At 34.7% G+C, this 19,274-nt stretch overlaps 1 protein-coding gene across 3 annotated transcripts in view; it reads left to right on the forward strand.

Annotated features, from left to right (window-relative positions):
• Positions 1-19,274, forward strand: part of LOC106882052 (copine-8) — a 271,614-nt gene that overhangs the window by 58,647 nt on the left and 193,693 nt on the right. For all 3 annotated transcript variants that reach the window (XM_052968691.2, XM_052968690.2, XM_089354138.1), the window contains exons 2-3: positions 5,707-5,747; positions 18,428-18,474. In XM_052968691.2, coding sequence (XP_052824651.1) covers positions 5,707-5,747; positions 18,428-18,474 — 88 coding nt within the window. The remainder of the gene's footprint in view (positions 1-5,706; positions 5,748-18,427; positions 18,475-19,274) is intronic.

Consider the following 19,274-nt stretch of genomic DNA (forward strand, 5'->3'; position numbering starts at 1 on the left):
AGAGGTTTGTCAGTGAATAGCAATTGTTTACTTCAATATTATATGGAAGAGAAAATATCAACAGCAGAAGTTAAAAGATGTACAACTTGTCAATTCCAATTACATGCAGTAAATAGCCTTTGATATGCGAATTTGATGATTTACATTGTATTTTGATTTTTATGAATGAGAGGGCTTAGTGAGCCTAAAGTGCTTTGAACTCACTAAGGTTGAATATGAGTTAATTAAAACAGATCAATTAACCCTTTAGCATTTAAACCAGCCATGTCCAGCCCAAATATTCTACATGTTTTACATTCAAACTGACCATATCTGGCCTCTCACACCTATCCTGCATTGACATTCTAAAAGTAAACAGTCAGATGCAGGCATGGCTGTGTGGTAAGAAGCTTGCTTTCCAACCACATGGTTCTGGATTCAGTCCCACTGTTTTCTACTATAGCCTTGAGCTGACTAAAGCCTTGTGAGTGGATTTGGCAGATGGAAACTGAAAGAAACTTATCATATGTATGTATGTGTATGTGTGTGTATATATAGGCGCAGGAGTGGCTGTGTGGTAAGTAACTTGCTTACCAATCCCACATAGTTCTGGGTTCAGTCCCACTGCGTGGCACCTTGGGCAAGTGTCTTCTATTATAGCCTTGGGCCGACCAAGGCCTTGTGAGTGGATTTGGTAGAGGGAAACTGAAAGAAGCCCGTCGTATATATGTATATATATATATGTATATATATATATATGTGTGTGTATATGTTTGTGTGTCTGTGTTTGTCCCTCCAACATCGCTTGACAACCAATGCTGGTGTGTTTATATCCCCGTAACTTAGCGGTTCGGCAAAAGAGACCGATAGAATAAGTACTAGGCTTACAAAGAATAAGTCCTAGGGTCGATTTGCTCGACTAAAGGCGGTGCTCCAGCATGGCCACAGTCAAATGACTAAAACAAATAAAAGAGTAAAAAGAGTATATATATATGTGTGTGTATGTATGTATATATTTATGTGAGTGTCTTTGTGTCTGTGTTTGTCCCTCTACCATCTCTTGACAACCAATGTTAGAGTGTTTATATCCCTGTAACTTAGCAGTTTGGCAAAAAGAGACCGATAGAATAAGTACTAGGCTTACAAAAAATAAGACCTGTGGTCGATTTCGTTGACTAAAGATCTCTTTAAGGCAGTGCTCCAGCATGACTGCAGTCAAATGACTGAAGCAAGTAAAAGAATAAAAGAATAGTGACATCATCAAAAACTTCAAAGCTATATGATAATGCATGATTAATTCAAAACAATTTGAATAAAAAAGCATTACATTTGAGAGAGTAATCTGAATGCTAAAGGGTTAAAACAAATTGAACTGTTGAGTGTAATGGAGTTCATTCCTGCACTCTTCATGAGAAGTACTATAACAAAAATTTTCTAGATTATTTTTCTAATACTGGCTGGTAGCGCAGCTAGTAAAGCAAGGAGATGCAGTCTGTCCTGAGTGACAGACACTTTTGTGGAAACAACATCTTTGAGTCTGCTGTGCTGCCGTATACGCTGTTATAGACTTGGAGGCCTGGGGACATTGGAACACTCAAAGGTTACCCTGAGCTGTGTAAACTCTAACTATGTCCCTGGTATTGATGGTGCTTTTTGTAATGTTAAATCTTTCCACTTCTTATTGATCTACTCATAATGCAGTTCTGATATCATGTGCAGAAATTTTATTGCAAATAATGTAATAGACTGTGATGTTTCATGAATGACAATTTCTGAGTTGAAAATTTTTACTAAGTTCAAGTTATCAAATATTTCATGCAAAAGAAATCGTTGTAATATTTGCTTTGTAAGATTAACATAAAAGTTCAATATTTTAATTTGAAAATTGTGTACTTCTTTTGAGAACATTTTATTGTATTCTCTAGGTAGGTACTTTCTACAATGTTTGAAAAGTATCATAAGAAATGCTTGCTTTGAAACATCTAAACATGTATCCGTGTGTATATGAGAGAGAGAGTGGGGAGAGAGAGAAAGAGAGAGAGGGGGGGGGGGACTGGTAATAAATGTTCTGCAGAAAGCAAAACAAAATATACTCTAATATTATGCTTGACTGTAAGGTGGTGAGCTGGCAGACTTGTTAGCATGCCAGGCAAAATGCTTAGTGACATTTTGTTCGTCTTTATGTTCTGAGTTCAAATTCTGCTGAGGTTGACTTTGCCTTTCCTCTTTTGGGGGTTAGTAAAATAAGTATCAGTTGAGCACTTGGGTTAGTTTAATTCACTTAGCCCCCTCCTCTAAAATTGCTGGCCCTGTGCCAAAAATTGTAACCAATATTATGCTTGACTATAAGGCAGTGAGCTGACAGAATCATTAGCATGCCATGCAAAATACTTTCTGGTATTCCATCCATCTTCGCATTCTGAGTCCAAATTAAACTGAGTCAACTTTGTCTCTCATCCTCTCAGAGTTGAACACTGGGGTCGACGTAATCAACTATTCCCCTCCGCCAAAATTTCAGGCCTTATACCTACAGTTGAGACTATTATGCTCGACCATTCATATAAAATATAGGAAATTGCGAAGACATATCAGCCTTTCAGTGTTGTACAAATGGACCAAAAAGTAGTTTAAAGTACCAATGAGGTACAAATGCACCTAAAAGAGAAAGCCTGATGTTAGTGGGAGTATTAAGTTAGTCATGTCATGGGCCAATACTGGCTGAAACCTATCCAAGTATCTAAGAATAGAGAAAGTACATCTGTCAAAGAAAAAGTTTATCTAAAATAAGTACAATAAATTTTACCAACTTATAGCTATATGCATATCACTGCAATGCCTACAAAGAAAAAATCTTTCTTTCTACAATTGGCATCTGAAAAATCATTAATGAACTCCTCAAACTTGTAAGCAAAAATGGCATAGGCATATGTAAATGTATACAATTGCATTATATACATTGTTGTAGATGAAAAGAAAAGAGTCGTTTTCTTTGATATATCAAAAGATATATGTGTGTGCGTGTATGTATGTATGTGTATATATATGCATACATATATATCTTTTGATATATGTGTATATATATATGTGTGTGTGTGTGTGTGTATTGCACTTATAAAAAATATCGGGCTTCTACCAATTCAGTGAGAAATGTTCAGATAAAATGTTAATAGAGATATTGAGTTAAAAAAATCTTTTTAGTGAATGAAATTCCTTAGTTTTTGTGGTTGTGGAATGAATTATTTCATGTAAATATGCATATGTGTGTGTGTGTGTGTGTGTGTGTGTGTGTGTGTTTGCATGTTGTGGGAATGTTTTAGTTAAATGTGTATAGAAAAAAATTCAATTTTGGTGCACAAGATAAATTTAGGAGATGCTTGAAAGAACTGTTCTAACGAGGGGGCTCGTTAGTAACTGAGCATAGTAGTAATAATCACTGTACTTGGTTAGGAAGGCAGATTGGCTTTTCTATAAAAGTGGTGATAACAGCTTTGTCTCTTTGTATTGGGTAAGTGATATTTAGCTCTGGGCCAGCTCAGCCCTGGGCTAAATCTTCAGTTGACAACACAGTTTTCTGATTGACATAATCGAAAAGCAGGATTGCCAATCAGAAAACTGGATTGCCAACTGAACTTAAATTGACTCTGTGCCAGCTTATGTAGTGGAGTTATGTGGGTGATTTAATGACATGGTCAAAAGAATTCACATTAAACCAGATTGCCTGCTTCCAGCATAGATCAATTGAGTTGACATGTGAAACAAAGAGAAAATTAACCAAGATCCATTGTAGGCAAGTAGACATTTCTTTAAGGCTTCCTGTTACAAACCATGTCATCTTTAGAATACTCCTTTTGGTATCAAGGAGGCACAGAAAGTTTAGCATTTCATATGTCTATGTTGTTATTTGCTAATTCTTTATCAGTAGTGCTCATTCCATGAGTTATCTCTCCTCTGAACTGTTAGTGACCATCAAAAGCAACATTAAATGTATTGTTTAAAGATCATTTATGTGAGATACTAAGGAGCTCTTCCAGTGGGACTGAAAACAGAATTATGTAGTTGGGAAATAAACTATTTACAACCCAACCATGTCTGAACTTATATAATATAAGCAGAGGCATGACTGTGTGGTAAGAAGCTGACTTTCCAACCACATGGTTCTGGGTTCTGGGTACAGTCCCACTGTGTGGTACTTTGGGAAAGTGTCTTCTACTATAGCCTTGGGCTGACCAAAGCTTTGTGGATGGATTTGGTAGACAAAAACTGAAAGACGCCTGCCATGTATGTGTGTGTGTGTGTGTATGTGAGTGTGTGTGTGTGTGTGTGTGTGTGTGTGTGTGTGCGCGCTTGTGTGTCGTATCTGTATCTGTGCCCCCCCCCTCCAGTTGACAACAAATGTTGGTATGTTTACATCACTGTAACTTAACAGTTCAGTAAAAGAGACTGATAGAATATATGCCAGGTTTAAACCTCATTTGTGTTCTTTTTTATACATATATACATACATACATGTACGCACACTCACTCACACATACATAAATAACACACACACAAACACACATATATTTATGTATGCACAAACTACATACATACACACATACATACATACACACATACATACATACATACACACATATACCTTAATATTGTGTGAACTGAGATCTGCATTGACAGGCCCCTGATATTTAAAACAGACTGTTTACATGGTATGTAAATTAATATCCCCAGTTTTCTGTAGCTACTATAATTCTTCAGTATATAAACAGACTGGTTGATTGTTTCTCTGGAATTGGTCAAATTGATGTAGACACCTCTTCTGAGAATCCAATGATATTCAAAAATCAATTAAAGTTGTTCATCATTATTTCAATCCACAGAGAAAAAGCTAAATTAGCCCTGTTTATAAAGGTACTATATAAGTTATACATATATATCATCATCATCATCATGTTAACAATCTCATACACAACCATTGAATAAATAAATATATGTGTGTATGTATGTGTGTGTAATGAGATGGGCATGTGTGTTGTATATCAATCTTTCTCTTTTTCTCTCCCTCTCTCTCTTGCTCTCTATGTATATATTTGTGTATGTATGTGTATATATGAAATGCTTATCTATATATATATATATATATATATATATATATATACACACACACACACACACACACACACACACACACACACACATGCTTTAGAACAGAATTTTCAATCAGAATAATTAAGTTGAAGCTATTAAGAGAACTGGCAGCTGCAACAGATTCGAAAGGGTTAATGAATTTTCAATAAGATTTACACCTAGAATGGTTATTATGCAATAACCATTCGAAATACAGGCTGAAGGTGTGAACTTGAAAAACCCTATCTTCTTAGATTGGGATGTCTAATTACCAAAGTCATTCTTCTGTTAAACTATTTTGGCAGTTCTAACGAATGCTCTTAAATGAGGAAATATTTGTTGGGATATTATACCAGTATTCAACGTGGAAATTTTCAGCTTCATTATTTTGTTCATTAGGTTGTTATGCCTTTCCATCATCTTTTATATCCCTATCAATTAATTAAATGTGATAATTTTAATGAAATTTGAATTTCAAGTAATTTTTTTAGATTTATTTTCCACTTTTATATGTTATTATTATTATTATTATTATTATTATTTCTCTCTTTCCAAATCATCATCATCATCATCATCATCATCATCATTATTATTTCTCTATTTCAGAAAACTGATTGATGCTGATGTATTTTCCAAGTCAGATCCTAGTAAGTATGAGTTTTTTTTGTCGCTACTGTTACCTTTATCATCACATTGCCTCTGTAATTAACTATATACTGTAATTTAACATCTTCATCACCAACAGCATCTTGTCCTTAGCCAATGGCATATAATCCTTTGACATTGGACATATCTACAAGCTCAGCCATATTTAGCAATCATCTGATTAAAGGGTGGGACTCTTATCCATATGAAATGCTGCATGGAAACAGAATAGATCTTCTCTCCTTATTAATAATAAGTACAACATGTAGCATGTCTGCATTCTTTACTGCACATACTATATTTTGTCATTGTCATATATCATACACATGCAGTTCATTGATGACATTATAACAAAAGTCTTTTCAATTAAGTGTGAGTTCTTCAGCTGTTTTGCCACTCCTGTTCAACCAGGTTGTGATGTTGTCCATCCATTGCGTTCCTTATCTGCTTCTTGATCTACTACCCTCTACTCTTCCTTCCATGATAATGTTTTCCCGGACCTCTGCTTCTTTGGATATAGCCATGATAGATGAGCTTTTGGATTTTTCACAATGCTCAGGAGTTGGTCATCTTTCACCTAATTGTAACACCCATTCATTTGTCCCATAGTCCTTGTAAAAGACTCATAACATTCTCCTATACACCTATATTTCAAATGCATTGATTATGTAAATTACTATTTTTATATAAATGTTTTACTACTACTACTACTACTACTACTACTACTACTACTACTACTACTAATAATAATAATAATAATAATAATACTGCAGTAGGAACACTCCCATGGTGGTGATAGTGGTGGTGACAGTAGTAGTAGTAGTAGTAGTAGTAGTAGTTTTAAGTAGAAACTAGCTGTCATTCTGGATCATAATCCAGACTTTTAGGAAAATTATTCAGCTGTTCTTTCCCCACTCTTCACTCACCCAACACAAAATTATTATTCTTGTTGCTGTTGTTGTTATTGTTGTTGTCTGTATATATGTATGTTTATTCATTTAAACCATTTTTTTGGGGGGGGGGGGGGTTGTCTTAGTACTTTTTCTTCCTCTTTGCCAAGCCAGCTGACGTGTATCAAAATATTGATTGTATTTGATTATGAAATATTACTATATTATTTCATCAACAACAACAACAACAAAATCAACAACAATAATAATAATAACCAAAATCAGATTTTTTAAAAACAAAATAAATGAATATTTAAAAGAGAAACATTAGAAGTCAAATGTTTTTAATTCATATTAAATTGTCATTATTTTTCATACTTATTACCAATTAATCTATTTAACTGGAGTGTGCAACACTTTTCAGTTTGAGTAGCTTTGGCATTAAGCACAGTATTTCTCTAAATGCTCCTGAATCACACCCCATCTCCTACCAAGCTCCCCCACCCACTTCCAACAGATCCTTCTCACAGTTACAACTACTGTGAGCCAAGTCAATGATATCACACCATTGATCATTGCAATCTTTTGCCTTCTTCTTTCATGTTCTTCCTTAGTTTCATTCATCATGTTTGTGATAAAACTGTTTATCAAACACAGGTACATGGAAAACAAAAAAAGAAACGTGTACCTCATACTGGTATGTGTTTCCTATAAAATATTTAAGTGTAAAGGTGTGGCTGTATGGTAAGAAGTTTGCTTCTCAACTCCACAGTTCTGGGTTCAACCCCACTACTTGGGTATCTTGGACATCCATTTTTCCATGCTTGCATGAGTCAGATAGAATTTCTTGAAACTGACTTCCAACAATTGGATGCTCTTCCTGGTAGCAACCCTTACCTTTTGGCAAGTAAGGTGATATTTTCCTATGGCTGGACATGTTATGGAAAATTGGAAATGAAGGACACTACTTGTATGGCAAAAACTCTTGTTTTACACCTATTGCACAGTGTCAAGACAAGGAGACATAAACACATGCATACACACACATATGTGCATACAATGGGCTTCCTTCAGTTTTCATCTATCAAATCCACTCACAAGGCTTTGGTCAGCCCAAAGTGCTACATAATGGGATTGAACCTGAAACCATGTGGTTGGGAAGCAAACTTCTTCTTAACCACACAAACATGCTTCATCATCATCCACATTATTTCAACATATATTTTCCTTTAATATTATAAGATGGATTAAAGCAGCAAGCAGGCAGAATCGTTAGCATGCCATACAAAATACTTAGCAGCATTTCTTCCATCTTTGCATTCTGAGTTCAAATTCCACCAAGGTCAAATCTGCCTTTCATCCTTTTGGGGTCAATAAAATAAATACCAGTTGAGCACTGGGGCTGATGTAATTGATTTACCCTCACCCCCAAACTTACTGTCCTTGTGCCAAAATTTGAAATCAATGTTATAAGATGGATGGATCTTCTGTACAGCATATAATTACTCTTCTTAGTCCTGATTCAGGTCATTTCTGAGATTTAATGTCTAGGAATCTGATCCTCAATATATTTTCCTTGTCTTCTATGAACACGATGGAAGTATTTCATGAAATGAATAAACAACAAAATACAATTGAGTTTATTGAAAAGAGGAATAAGATGTAATGTGCATGAGAGAATACTGCCCTGGTACGATCATGTTATGTGTATGGAAGATGTTAGTCGTATAATGAAATATCAAGGAAGCTCTCCAAGTGTACAGAAGCTATGGAAAAGAGTTACCTGGGAAGACTTGGGATAAGGGGATGAAGACTGATGTCAAGATATTGAACCTTACGAAGAATTTGATAAAGGACCATAAAGAATGGAAATGCATGGTGCTGGGGAAGACCTGACTAATTGTATAAGTGTGGAAATACAAACATTAAAATGGGAGCAATGATAGAAACTGAGAGTATAATATATTTGCATTTGTATCTGTTACTCATCATTGTCTTGTTCAGTTTCCAACTACTTCTCCCATCTTATTTCCCTATCATTCATCCTTTCTTCTAATTATATTTCATTACACAGGCACGACACATAGGCAGTATGGTGTCTGTGTATTGAATGATAGAATTGGACCAGTCCGTATTCAACCCCCCTCTACAACTGCCCTTATCACTCTACCTCTCTCCCATCATGATGCCTCTATAATGAGGGATAACACCAGATCCGTCTTTTCTGTTACTACTACTATTCCTGCTACTATTGCCACCACTACTAATGTTCGCACCACAACCTCTACTTAGGTAAACTGAGATGTTAAATTATGTATTACCACATCTACCAACACACTAAGTAAGGTTAACCAGTATGCTACCCTGAAGTGGGCATGTTTTAAACACTCTACCTTCACCTTTCTGTACTACTGTCCATTTCTCCCTCTCCCTCAATCCACTCTTATTGACATTGTCACTCTCTTATCATTACTTATCACTATCATTATCCAACATTCTCTTTCTCTTACCATCATCTGTCTATTGCTATCCATCAGTCTCTCTCTCACATCGCTCTGTAGCCTGACACTCATTGCTAATATACATCAATCACTCTCCCAACACACTCTTTCACTTCTACTAATTCTTTGTCCATCACCCTTCCTCTCTTTTTCACTATCTTCTCTCTCATCACACTACTTTTGTTATGTTTCTATTCAGCCCACTTACCATTAACAACACAGTACCTGCCATCAGTGTTTCTCTGCTATTACTCACTCCTCTACCACTCCCACAAGTCTATTACTTTGTTTCTCTCATCATACTTTCTCTTCTTTCATTGTCTTTGTTTCAATCTTCTTCTGTCATTGCTCTCTCTCTCTCTCTCTCTCTCTCTCTCTCTCTCTCTCTCTCTCTCTCTCTCTCTCTCTCCCTCTCTCTCTCCCCTCCCCCCTCTCTCTCCAATGAATGAAGACAATGCAGAATTGTGACGACACTAATTTTGCAGGGGACACGACAACCTCTCTAGTAAAGTGGACATAAAATGGTGATGCTGATGTTGTATACATAATTTTTTTTTTTCAGTAACATGATGAGAGTGTAGCATCAATTAGCAACATATATGTAACATATATATCTAATATGTGACCATTAATTTGTAATTATGTTCTCAGTTAAGATATATGTATTTCAATCAGAAGTGGCTGGAGACTGTCTGCTTTTCATATCTTTTTAAATGTTTTTCCTTTATTTTATTTTATTTATTTATTTATTAATTTATTGCAAGCCTCTTCCTTTACAGTAATTAAGACAATAAATAAAGGTTAAAGCAATATTGGGCAAATTTGAACATGGTGTGTTATTTAATGACTGTTTCCAGTTAATATTCAGTAACAAAATGGCAATGTTCCAGTGCTATATTATGTTAGCAGATGGTGAAGTTGCTTAATTTAAATGCCATAATATAATGTAGCAATAAATTTACGCTCGAATTTACTTACTACAACAGAACCAACAGAAGGCAATCTATGTAAAGCATTTTATTTCTAAGTAGTAATTATTGTTGTTTAACTACATACAGGTCAGCCCTGATAGAGTAGACATGGTCAAATATATTCATACCATGGCTATCTTATTTTGTTTTGTTTTGTTTCACTTTTTTACTTTTTTTTTTTACAGTACCACATTATCCAATGTGTTCTTTCTATTTTAAGACTAGAGTTTAGGTTGAGAAAGATTTGGTTGCTATTTTTAGCAAATTAAACAACCATTTAGAGGGTTGGCTTGATTCTAAAACAATACTTATCAGAAGTTCGTCATCCTCATCAATTGATCTAAAGAATGATTTATATAAAACAAAAACTGACAGGCATATACATGGCTGTATAGTTAAGAAGCTCATTTTGCAATCACATGATTTCAGGTTCAGTCCCATTGTGCATCACCTTAGGCAAGTATCTTTTACTGTGGCCCTGGTTGATCACTGCCTTGAGTGAATTCAATGGTTGGAAACTATACAGAAACTTGTTGTGTGTGTGTTTGCATATAGATATTTATGTGTATATTTATCACCCACCACCATATAGCAACTGGTGTTGTTTTGTCTATGTCTCTGTAACTTAGCAGTTTGGTAAAAGAGACTGATAGAATAAGTGCCAAACTTAAAATATGCACTGGTGTCAATTTGTTTGATTAAACCCTACAAGGAAGTGCCCCAGCATGGCCACAGTCCATTGACTAAAACAAGTAAAAGATTAACTGTTTCATCTCAGCAACCAGAATCAGGAATAAAATGACATACTCGAATCCTAGTGCCTTGATCCAGTTGAATCTCCATGTAACTTCAACCTCAGTCTCTTAACCCATTAGCATTTAGATTACTCTTTCAAATGTAATGTTTATTTATTCACATCACATTGCTTTGAGTTAATCATGGATTATCTCATAGCTATGAGATTTCAATGATGTGACTGTTTATTTTTCAAAAGACATTGTAGGGTAGATGTAAGAGGCCAAATCTGGTTGGTTCAAATATTATGCAGATAGAACATTTGAGCAAGATATGGCCAGTTTAAATGCTATTAGGTTAAGCTGTATTCAGTACTTTAGTACACTTTTCTGTCTAAAACTCTTCCAGAAAGTTTGATCTTTATTAACCAATGAAATTTAGATACCGTAAAACAGATTCATTATAATTAATGTCTTTACAACTATGGCAATTTCTACATTTCAATCTTTGAAATCTGGTTCCTCTCATAAACATTTGTCATAGGTCAAAAGAGGTAAAATATTGAATGTCAATCTCAGCAAGCATATATAAACACCAACATCAATGATAAAGGTTACATATGCAGAATTAGACAGACACCCATGAGTACACTTCAGAGCAGAAAATGCTATTGCTATAGACATGACTAATAAAATTTACATAAATTTGTGCAGAAACTGGGCAACACCTACAGATCAATGAAGAGAAAGATACAAACTCTGATAAGTAATCAAATTGTCACATGTATTTATTTTCACCTACAATCATGTTTACATACATATAGGCCACATTGACTTACGTATACACACACACACACACACACACATGTATATATATATATATATATATATATATATATATATATATATATATATATATGTATATACACACACATACATATATGTATATATATGTATATACACACACATACATATATGTATATATACATACACACACATACATATATATGCATACACACACACATATATATATGCACACACACACGCACATATATGCACACACACCTAAATACATACCTATGCAAATACTTACGTATGTGTATGTGTACACAACATTTATAAATACATTAACGACACATAATGGCCAAGTACATGGTACAAAAATCAAATTAATGAGGACAGCAAATTTGAAGAGAAGTGATACAACAGAAATTCAATTAAAATAGAACATCCTTACAAATGTTATGAATTATTACCTCTGACACGCCTATAGGAATAATTCTGTAAGCAACAGAATTAGCTAGAATTTACCATTATTTAACCTTCTTCTACAAAAAGTTTTATTTCCAATGGAAACGATTACAAATTTCTGTCAATGTTTAAAAGGCTTTTATTTTAGTTTTTGATTTTATTTCATTAATTTATAACATGAAAATGTGTTCCAGTTAATTTGTTATAAACCCTTCAGAATGTCCGTTAGGGATTGGGTACTCACTGTATATTAGGTGGGCAAATATGTTAGAACCTTAACAGGTATATTTAAATGTACTCACACCAGGGTTAATACACTTATTAACCTCAATATATTGGTTAGCTGTAATAATGTAAAATTTAACATCTCAGTTTATTTGAATGGAGAAGGTGGTGGTGGTGGTGGTGGCGGCGGTGGCAGCGGTGGCTGCTGCTGCTGCAACAGCTCTAACAGCAGCAAGCGAAGGCCTGTGGCTTAGTGATTGGCATATGCAGCTCACAATCATAAGGTTGTAAGTTCAATTCCAGGACCCCCATTGTGTCCTTGAGCAAGACACTTAATTTCACATTGCTCCAGTCCACTCAGCTGGCAAAAATGAGTTGTACCTGTATTTCAAAAGGTCAGCCTTGTCACATGTACTGTCATGCTGAATCTACCCAAGAACTACTTTAAGGGTACATATGTCTATAGAGTGCTCAACCACTTACACGTTCATTTTTACAAGCAGGCTGATCCATTGATAGGTGGTGGTTTTGGTGGTGCCAGCGGCAGCAGCAGCAGTAGTAGTAGTAGTAGTAGTAGTAGTAGTAGTTTTTTTTAGTTCACTGTTCTCCATGTGTAATGGTTGGAAACCATTGATACAATGTAAAAATAAATTGACAAAAATTGATCTTAAAATTGTCTTCTTTTTTAGATCTTAAACATCCTCTATCTTGTTTTTGTACTGGTCCAATATTTACAGCTGAGATGCTGCAGATCACAGTCTTTATCCATTGGTAAACACAGTTTAGCATCATGAAAACAACAGTGTCAGTTCAATTGATTTCCCAGCTTCCATTTCCGTAAACTGCCATGTATACCAACGTTACTTTATTCTGAAAGACTTAGACTATGAATTAGATGTACTATGGTAGACATTCCATATCATTAGTCTCTTATTTTAGCAACCACCTTCATATATGCTATTATTCATTGCCCCAAGTGTTACATTGTCTTCATCATTATAAACATAGTTACTTTCTTTTGCAGTGTATAATCTTCATTTTACTTGTTTCATTTTTACTTTCGTTTTCACTTTCATTTTCACTTTCCTCAACTCTTATCTGTTGTCTATGTCTGCTTGTTGCTTCTAAATACAATCTTCAGTTTCTTCTTCCTTTATTCTTCTTGCATTCTATAGAATCTTTTGTATTCTTAGATTTTATTATTCATCAGATTAATGAAATTTCTGACATCATAAGGTCACTATAATTTTTCTAGTTATTTATACTAAACTGATTTCATGTTGAGTTGCACTATTAATCACACATTATTGCTTTCTTTAAGTTTATTAAAAGCTTGGAAAACCCATTAAGTTTTAAAGAATATAATAGAAAAATATTAGCTTGCTATAAGTTTTGCATTTTTCTCTTAATTCCTTTCATTAAAATTCTAAATGAAAATTATTTTCTGCATAAAACCTAAAGTTTCACAGAATTTTCTCATCAATTCTTGCCAATGAAACATTTTATGACACATTCTATAGAAGAAGAGATAACTGTGTAAAATATGGAAACGTTCCAACTGGAATGAATAATTTTAAAGGAGCTGAAGATTGGTCTGTTATTAATCCTGTAAATATCAAAGTTTGAGGGCTTAGCTTCTGAAGGTTCCGCTTTAGTATAATTAGAAGCAATAGATAACTGTTAAATTTAAAGAGATAAAAATTAACAGCAGAAATATTGCAATTATAATGAATATTGGAAGCACTCAGTTTTTAGGCTGAATGTGAAGATGCAAAATGAGTGTACATTACTTATTTGCTGTTCTAGTCTGTACTGTTAGTAAATTGTGACAGTAAATTAGAACACTTGGCAGTTACACATTAGTCTAACAAGTTTGTACATAGAAAGTTTCAGTTATATCTAGTATCATGTACATTACATTATTGAGTGCTTAGTTGTGTAAAGTTCATAGTCACTATATTTTTTAAGAAGCTCACTGGCTAATCACAACACCAAGCATTGTTTTTCTATATATCGCTGGCAGGGAGGTGAGTTGCTGCTCTCTAGCAGTCAAGTGTCCATCATTGATGAGACTAAGGAATGTATAAATCACATGATCTGGTTGTCTCAGCATTGGAGGTGGCATGGATTTATGTCTCCATTAGCGATATAAACAAGAGTGCATTTTGCACCAAAGCCAATATGAGAGTTTCTCTCATGTTATCTCCCACAGTATAGTTTGTTCTATATTTATCCCCATGTTTAAGTGGGGATAGATATTACCTCTCAGTATTAATACTGCCTTTGTTGCTAATATATATAGTTAATGGAATTCATTGTTCATGACTTTTTACTCTCGGTTTGTTGATAATCTAATGTTGTTTTAATATGCTTGGCTTGTGGTAGAGGTGAATAAGATGGACTCTTTTGGGTTAATATAGCCTTGATTCCTTGGGGTTTATGAGTGTTGTATGACAACTCAACTTTTTTGAGCCTAGATTAGTTAGAAAGTTGAATTTGTAATCATAAAATCATGTTTTTGATACCCAAGCCAAATAGAGTGTTGAGCTGTTGAGCAAAATACTTCATTTCTTGTTGCTCCAGTCCACTCAGCCAAAAATGAGTACCAGTGACACCTGGAGATTAATTCTATAACAGATTGACATCCCATTCAGTAAGGAATATCTTATTCTTAGTCACGTAAATGCCATAGAAACTGAGATAAACTCCAACTTAATGAGTCTTTTATGCTTGTGACAGATTTAAGACTTAAGATTTATTCCTCAGGATTATATGGGATATACAGTGAATCTGTAATAGTGTTATTGTATTGTTCCTATGTGTTATTAGTTAACTGCTAAAGGAAGAAAGAAGGAAAGAAAGCAGACATAATATGTGAAATACAACCAAATATTGAAGTTAACTGACCACCCATGAGCATCCAACAAGAAAGACTGATCTATATAGAACCCCCCCCCCCCCCCTGGACATATGTATTAATTTCAAATTTTGACACAAGACCAGCAAGTTTTGGGGGCTGGGGTAAGTTTATTACATGACCCCCAGTACTCAAGTGGTACTTATTTTATCAACCCCATAGGATGAAAGGCAAAGTCGACCTCAGTGGAATTTGAACTCAGAATGTAAAGAAAGACAAAATGCTGCTAAGCATTTTGCCCAGTCTGCTAACAATTCTACTAGCTCACCTCCTTCCAGAGCCTATGAATATCAACCAAATTTCTCACCACAAACTAGATACAGTGGAGCAGTGGGATCATGTTAGTGGGACAAGGTGACTGTTGGTGCAACAAAAGTTTTGACACAAAATAATAATTGTTTAAGTGAAGTTAACAATCTTTGTGTGTTCTTGAATGGCTAGTATATGTGTCTTCCACACTGCAGTTGTTTTAGTTTCAACATATAATCTCAAAACAAGTCATTTGCCTAACAAATACACCTCTGTAAATAATAGTTTTCATCCATATAATATCACCATAATACTGGACAAATTTAAAAGTTCTAAAACCATCTGAATTTTATCAAAATGGCAATATGTGTACCTCCTTTTCAACTGTCTTAGCATCCTTCATAAGAAACACCGTTCTAACCTGCGATATTTCAAAATTAACATTAAAGTCATTTGTTGTTGCTTAGTGCCATGTTAGATGGATTCTGGTGGCTTGTGATGAAAGATATTCCAGGTGTAACCATCCTATTTTACTATTTTTACCATTGTATCTAGGACTACATTATCAAATGTAGATAAGTTATGATATGAGAAAGATTTTGCTGATAATTCCTGCTGGTTTAGTAACCACATAATTTTTTTTTTTTTTCCATATTGGATATGGACTATCAATAGCACTTTTAATCTGACTGTTATTAAAAAGGAACTTGAATATGTCAGTTTCAATAGTGATGCTTATTGATTAAATTGTGTATGTATCTCATTATCTAGAGCCCATTGTTTTGGTGGGGTAGGGTAAATTTTATAGTGAATGACTTTGAACAGAAGCATTAATAAAGCCAGTGAGTTGTAATACTATTTTCTTTAATAGTTTTCAGGTTAGCTATTGATGCTAAGGTGATTGATTATGTATAGTTTAGGAGTTCTAAAAAGGAAGGAAACTGGGTTATAGAAAAAAATATTATTGAATGTGTTCATTTTTTATGATGCATTGAATAACAGAGTGCATTTACATATTTCTGTTCTACTATATAAAATGTAAGACAAAAATGAACTCATTTCATTAGTGGCAAACTAGGGTTTCTGATAAACTTTATTCTTTTATTTTTTATCTGTTCTGTTGCATGTTTCAGTCATTAGACTGCAGCCATGCTGGGGCACTGCCTTAAAGCATTTTTGTTGAGCAAAACGACCCCAGTACATTTTTTTTTTAAAGCCTGGTACTTTTTCTATTGGTATCTTTTGTCAAACTGCTAAGTTACAGGGAAGTAAACATACCAACACTGGTTGTCAAGCTGTGGTGGAATTGTAAGAAAATCATGTAAAACTGAATCCCAGAACTCTTCAAACTAGCAGCTTTCTATCACTGCCAGGACTGACCTTTTTGAAGTGAAAAGAAAGCAAAACATTGGAAAACAATGTAAGGAACACAGGATTCAACAACAAAAACCATGCCTTCTACTGGCTCTTGCCATCTTTGTTCTTGCTTGTTTTGCTCGAATATTGGCCTTCTCACATGAAGGGATCACTCAGTCTGGAGGAAATTAATATTCTCAGACATGAGAAACAGCCACTGTCAATGATATATATGAAATGATGAAAGATTTGTCTGGTAACCCCCTTTCCATTTCAAAAACAATAGCATTGATATGTTATTTATGTAAAAAAACACTGAAAGTAAATATTGAAATGATGGATTTGCAGTAGAAAAGCTGAAAAACACTTATTTTGAACAATTGTAAATATGAAATGAGAACTATGACAAAGCTGCATCTGAAAGAAATTAGGTATAGATAATAAATTGCTGGAAAATTAGAAGTGTTTCTCTCTCTCTCTCTCTCTCTCTCTCTCTCTTTCTCTCTCTCTCTCTCTCTCTTTCTCTCTCTCTCTCTCTCTCTCTCTCTCTACATATATATATGTGTGTGTGTGTATGTATGTATTTAAAAAGTGCTGGAAGAAAATATTGAAAGTGATAGATGAGTAAATGAAAAGGTGAAACAAATTATTAAAAAAATAAAAATGAATGCAAACTTGAAATAGTAAACTGTGTACATGAAAAGTAAATCATAAAGAAAGAAAATGTTATTTGAGGAATATAAAAAATTCAAGGCAATTTAGAGCTTTGCTTTTGTCTCAGGAAAGTATTGATATAGCTCTGGGGTATTCTGGACAGAGAATTGAGAAGCTGGAAGTTGGTGTGAGTTTCATTGAAACACATACATAATCTCATTAGATTCCTAAACTGGCACACACATGCCTTCACACACACACATGCATGCATGCAAAATGTTATCAGGATTATTTCCCCTAGGATCTGTTGAAATCTGTTGTTACTAGGTTAATACTTCAGGGTGGAAATGGCATCAGGTTCAGTGTTCTTGGAAGGACTCTGAGTAGTGATTAGTATGAGTCCTGGGGCCTGGGGGTTCAACACAAGTGTAATGAGAGGGGGAAAGTCCTGTGGGTTGGGAACACTTGTGTAGAAGGGGGATGAGTCTAACAAGCACTTATAAGCAAAGGCCATTTTAGCTGCAATGGAAAAGGTAGAGAGAGCAGACAACTCACCTGTAAGCCAGAGAATAGAGTATGACTGTGAGTGACTTTATGACAATCAGTTGGGTAACCTTTTCTGGATGGGCCTTAGATATTTATTCAGCAGCACCATGCGAGAATTGGAAGCAGTACCCCATGTGGTCTGCAACTACACTTTGTAAAGTGCCAGCAATAGCTAGGGGCTGTAAAGTTTGTTTTTCTGTTGTTGATTACTGACCTAGTTGATCACTTATCAACAAGGAGCTACTGTTTAATTAACTCCATATAACATTATTTATGTCATGATCAGCTGGTGCTCAGTTAAATGCATAAATATGTTCTGGGCAGTTTTATTGTTAATTTGTTTTAGAATTATGTTATAAGATTCTTACTGTGAATATTTATTTTCTAGTGTGTGTGCTGTTTACACAGGATCCTGGAAGTAAGAAATGGACTGAGGTAAGTTTATAATCTTTTTTTAAACACAAATTTCTCTTGAAAGTTAAATGATTGGTATTATAAATTGCCTCCATTATTAACTTGAAATATCTGCATTCCAGAACCATTTAGTACACACATGTACTTGAAAGCATGACAGTGCAGAATGTTTTGTAAAAAGTTTATTACCTGTTGAATTATCTTTGTGTTTCTTTCATTACAACATTTACATACAAAAGTATGACTCATTAATGCTTGACTGGTTTCATAAAGCCTCAGATTTATGAAGAGAACTGGCTGCATGTTATGACCTTGCTTTAGTAACTACCAGTTCAATTTCTAAAGAGTAAATCGACCAGATATTTGTTCACTGCTTCCTACACCAGTGATTTCTTGCAATGTTGTTGCTTTTGATATCAGAAACATTTTTGGCTATATCTAGCATAAGAACCTTCTAGCTAAGATACTTGTCCAAGGACACAATTTGTCATTAGTTGGAATGGAATGTTTTGTGTCAGACCAATCCATGGCAGCATAATCTAGGAGGAGGAAGCTTTCTGATACACATTCTATCAACCCTGGTGTGCAGCAGCATCATAGAGAAAGCCTCCAGCTTCATTGCCTGCTTTGGATCCAACTCCACATTGCAAACACTTAACAATTTTCTTCTAAATCTTTCCCCTTCCACCCTTTCAGGTCAACTACCTTGCATTCACATGCCATGTCAGAAAGTAGTTCCAATCAGTTTAAACCAAAAAAGGTCACTGACCCCAGCAATATCCCTTCCATTACTCTCAAACATTGTACCTTATATTCATGAA

Source organism: Octopus bimaculoides, chromosome 6, assembly GCF_046866305.1.
Source record: "Octopus bimaculoides isolate indiv1 chromosome 6, ASM4686630v1, whole genome shotgun sequence".
NCBI classification, from domain to species: Eukaryota; Metazoa; Mollusca; class Cephalopoda; order Octopoda; family Octopodidae; genus Octopus; species Octopus bimaculoides.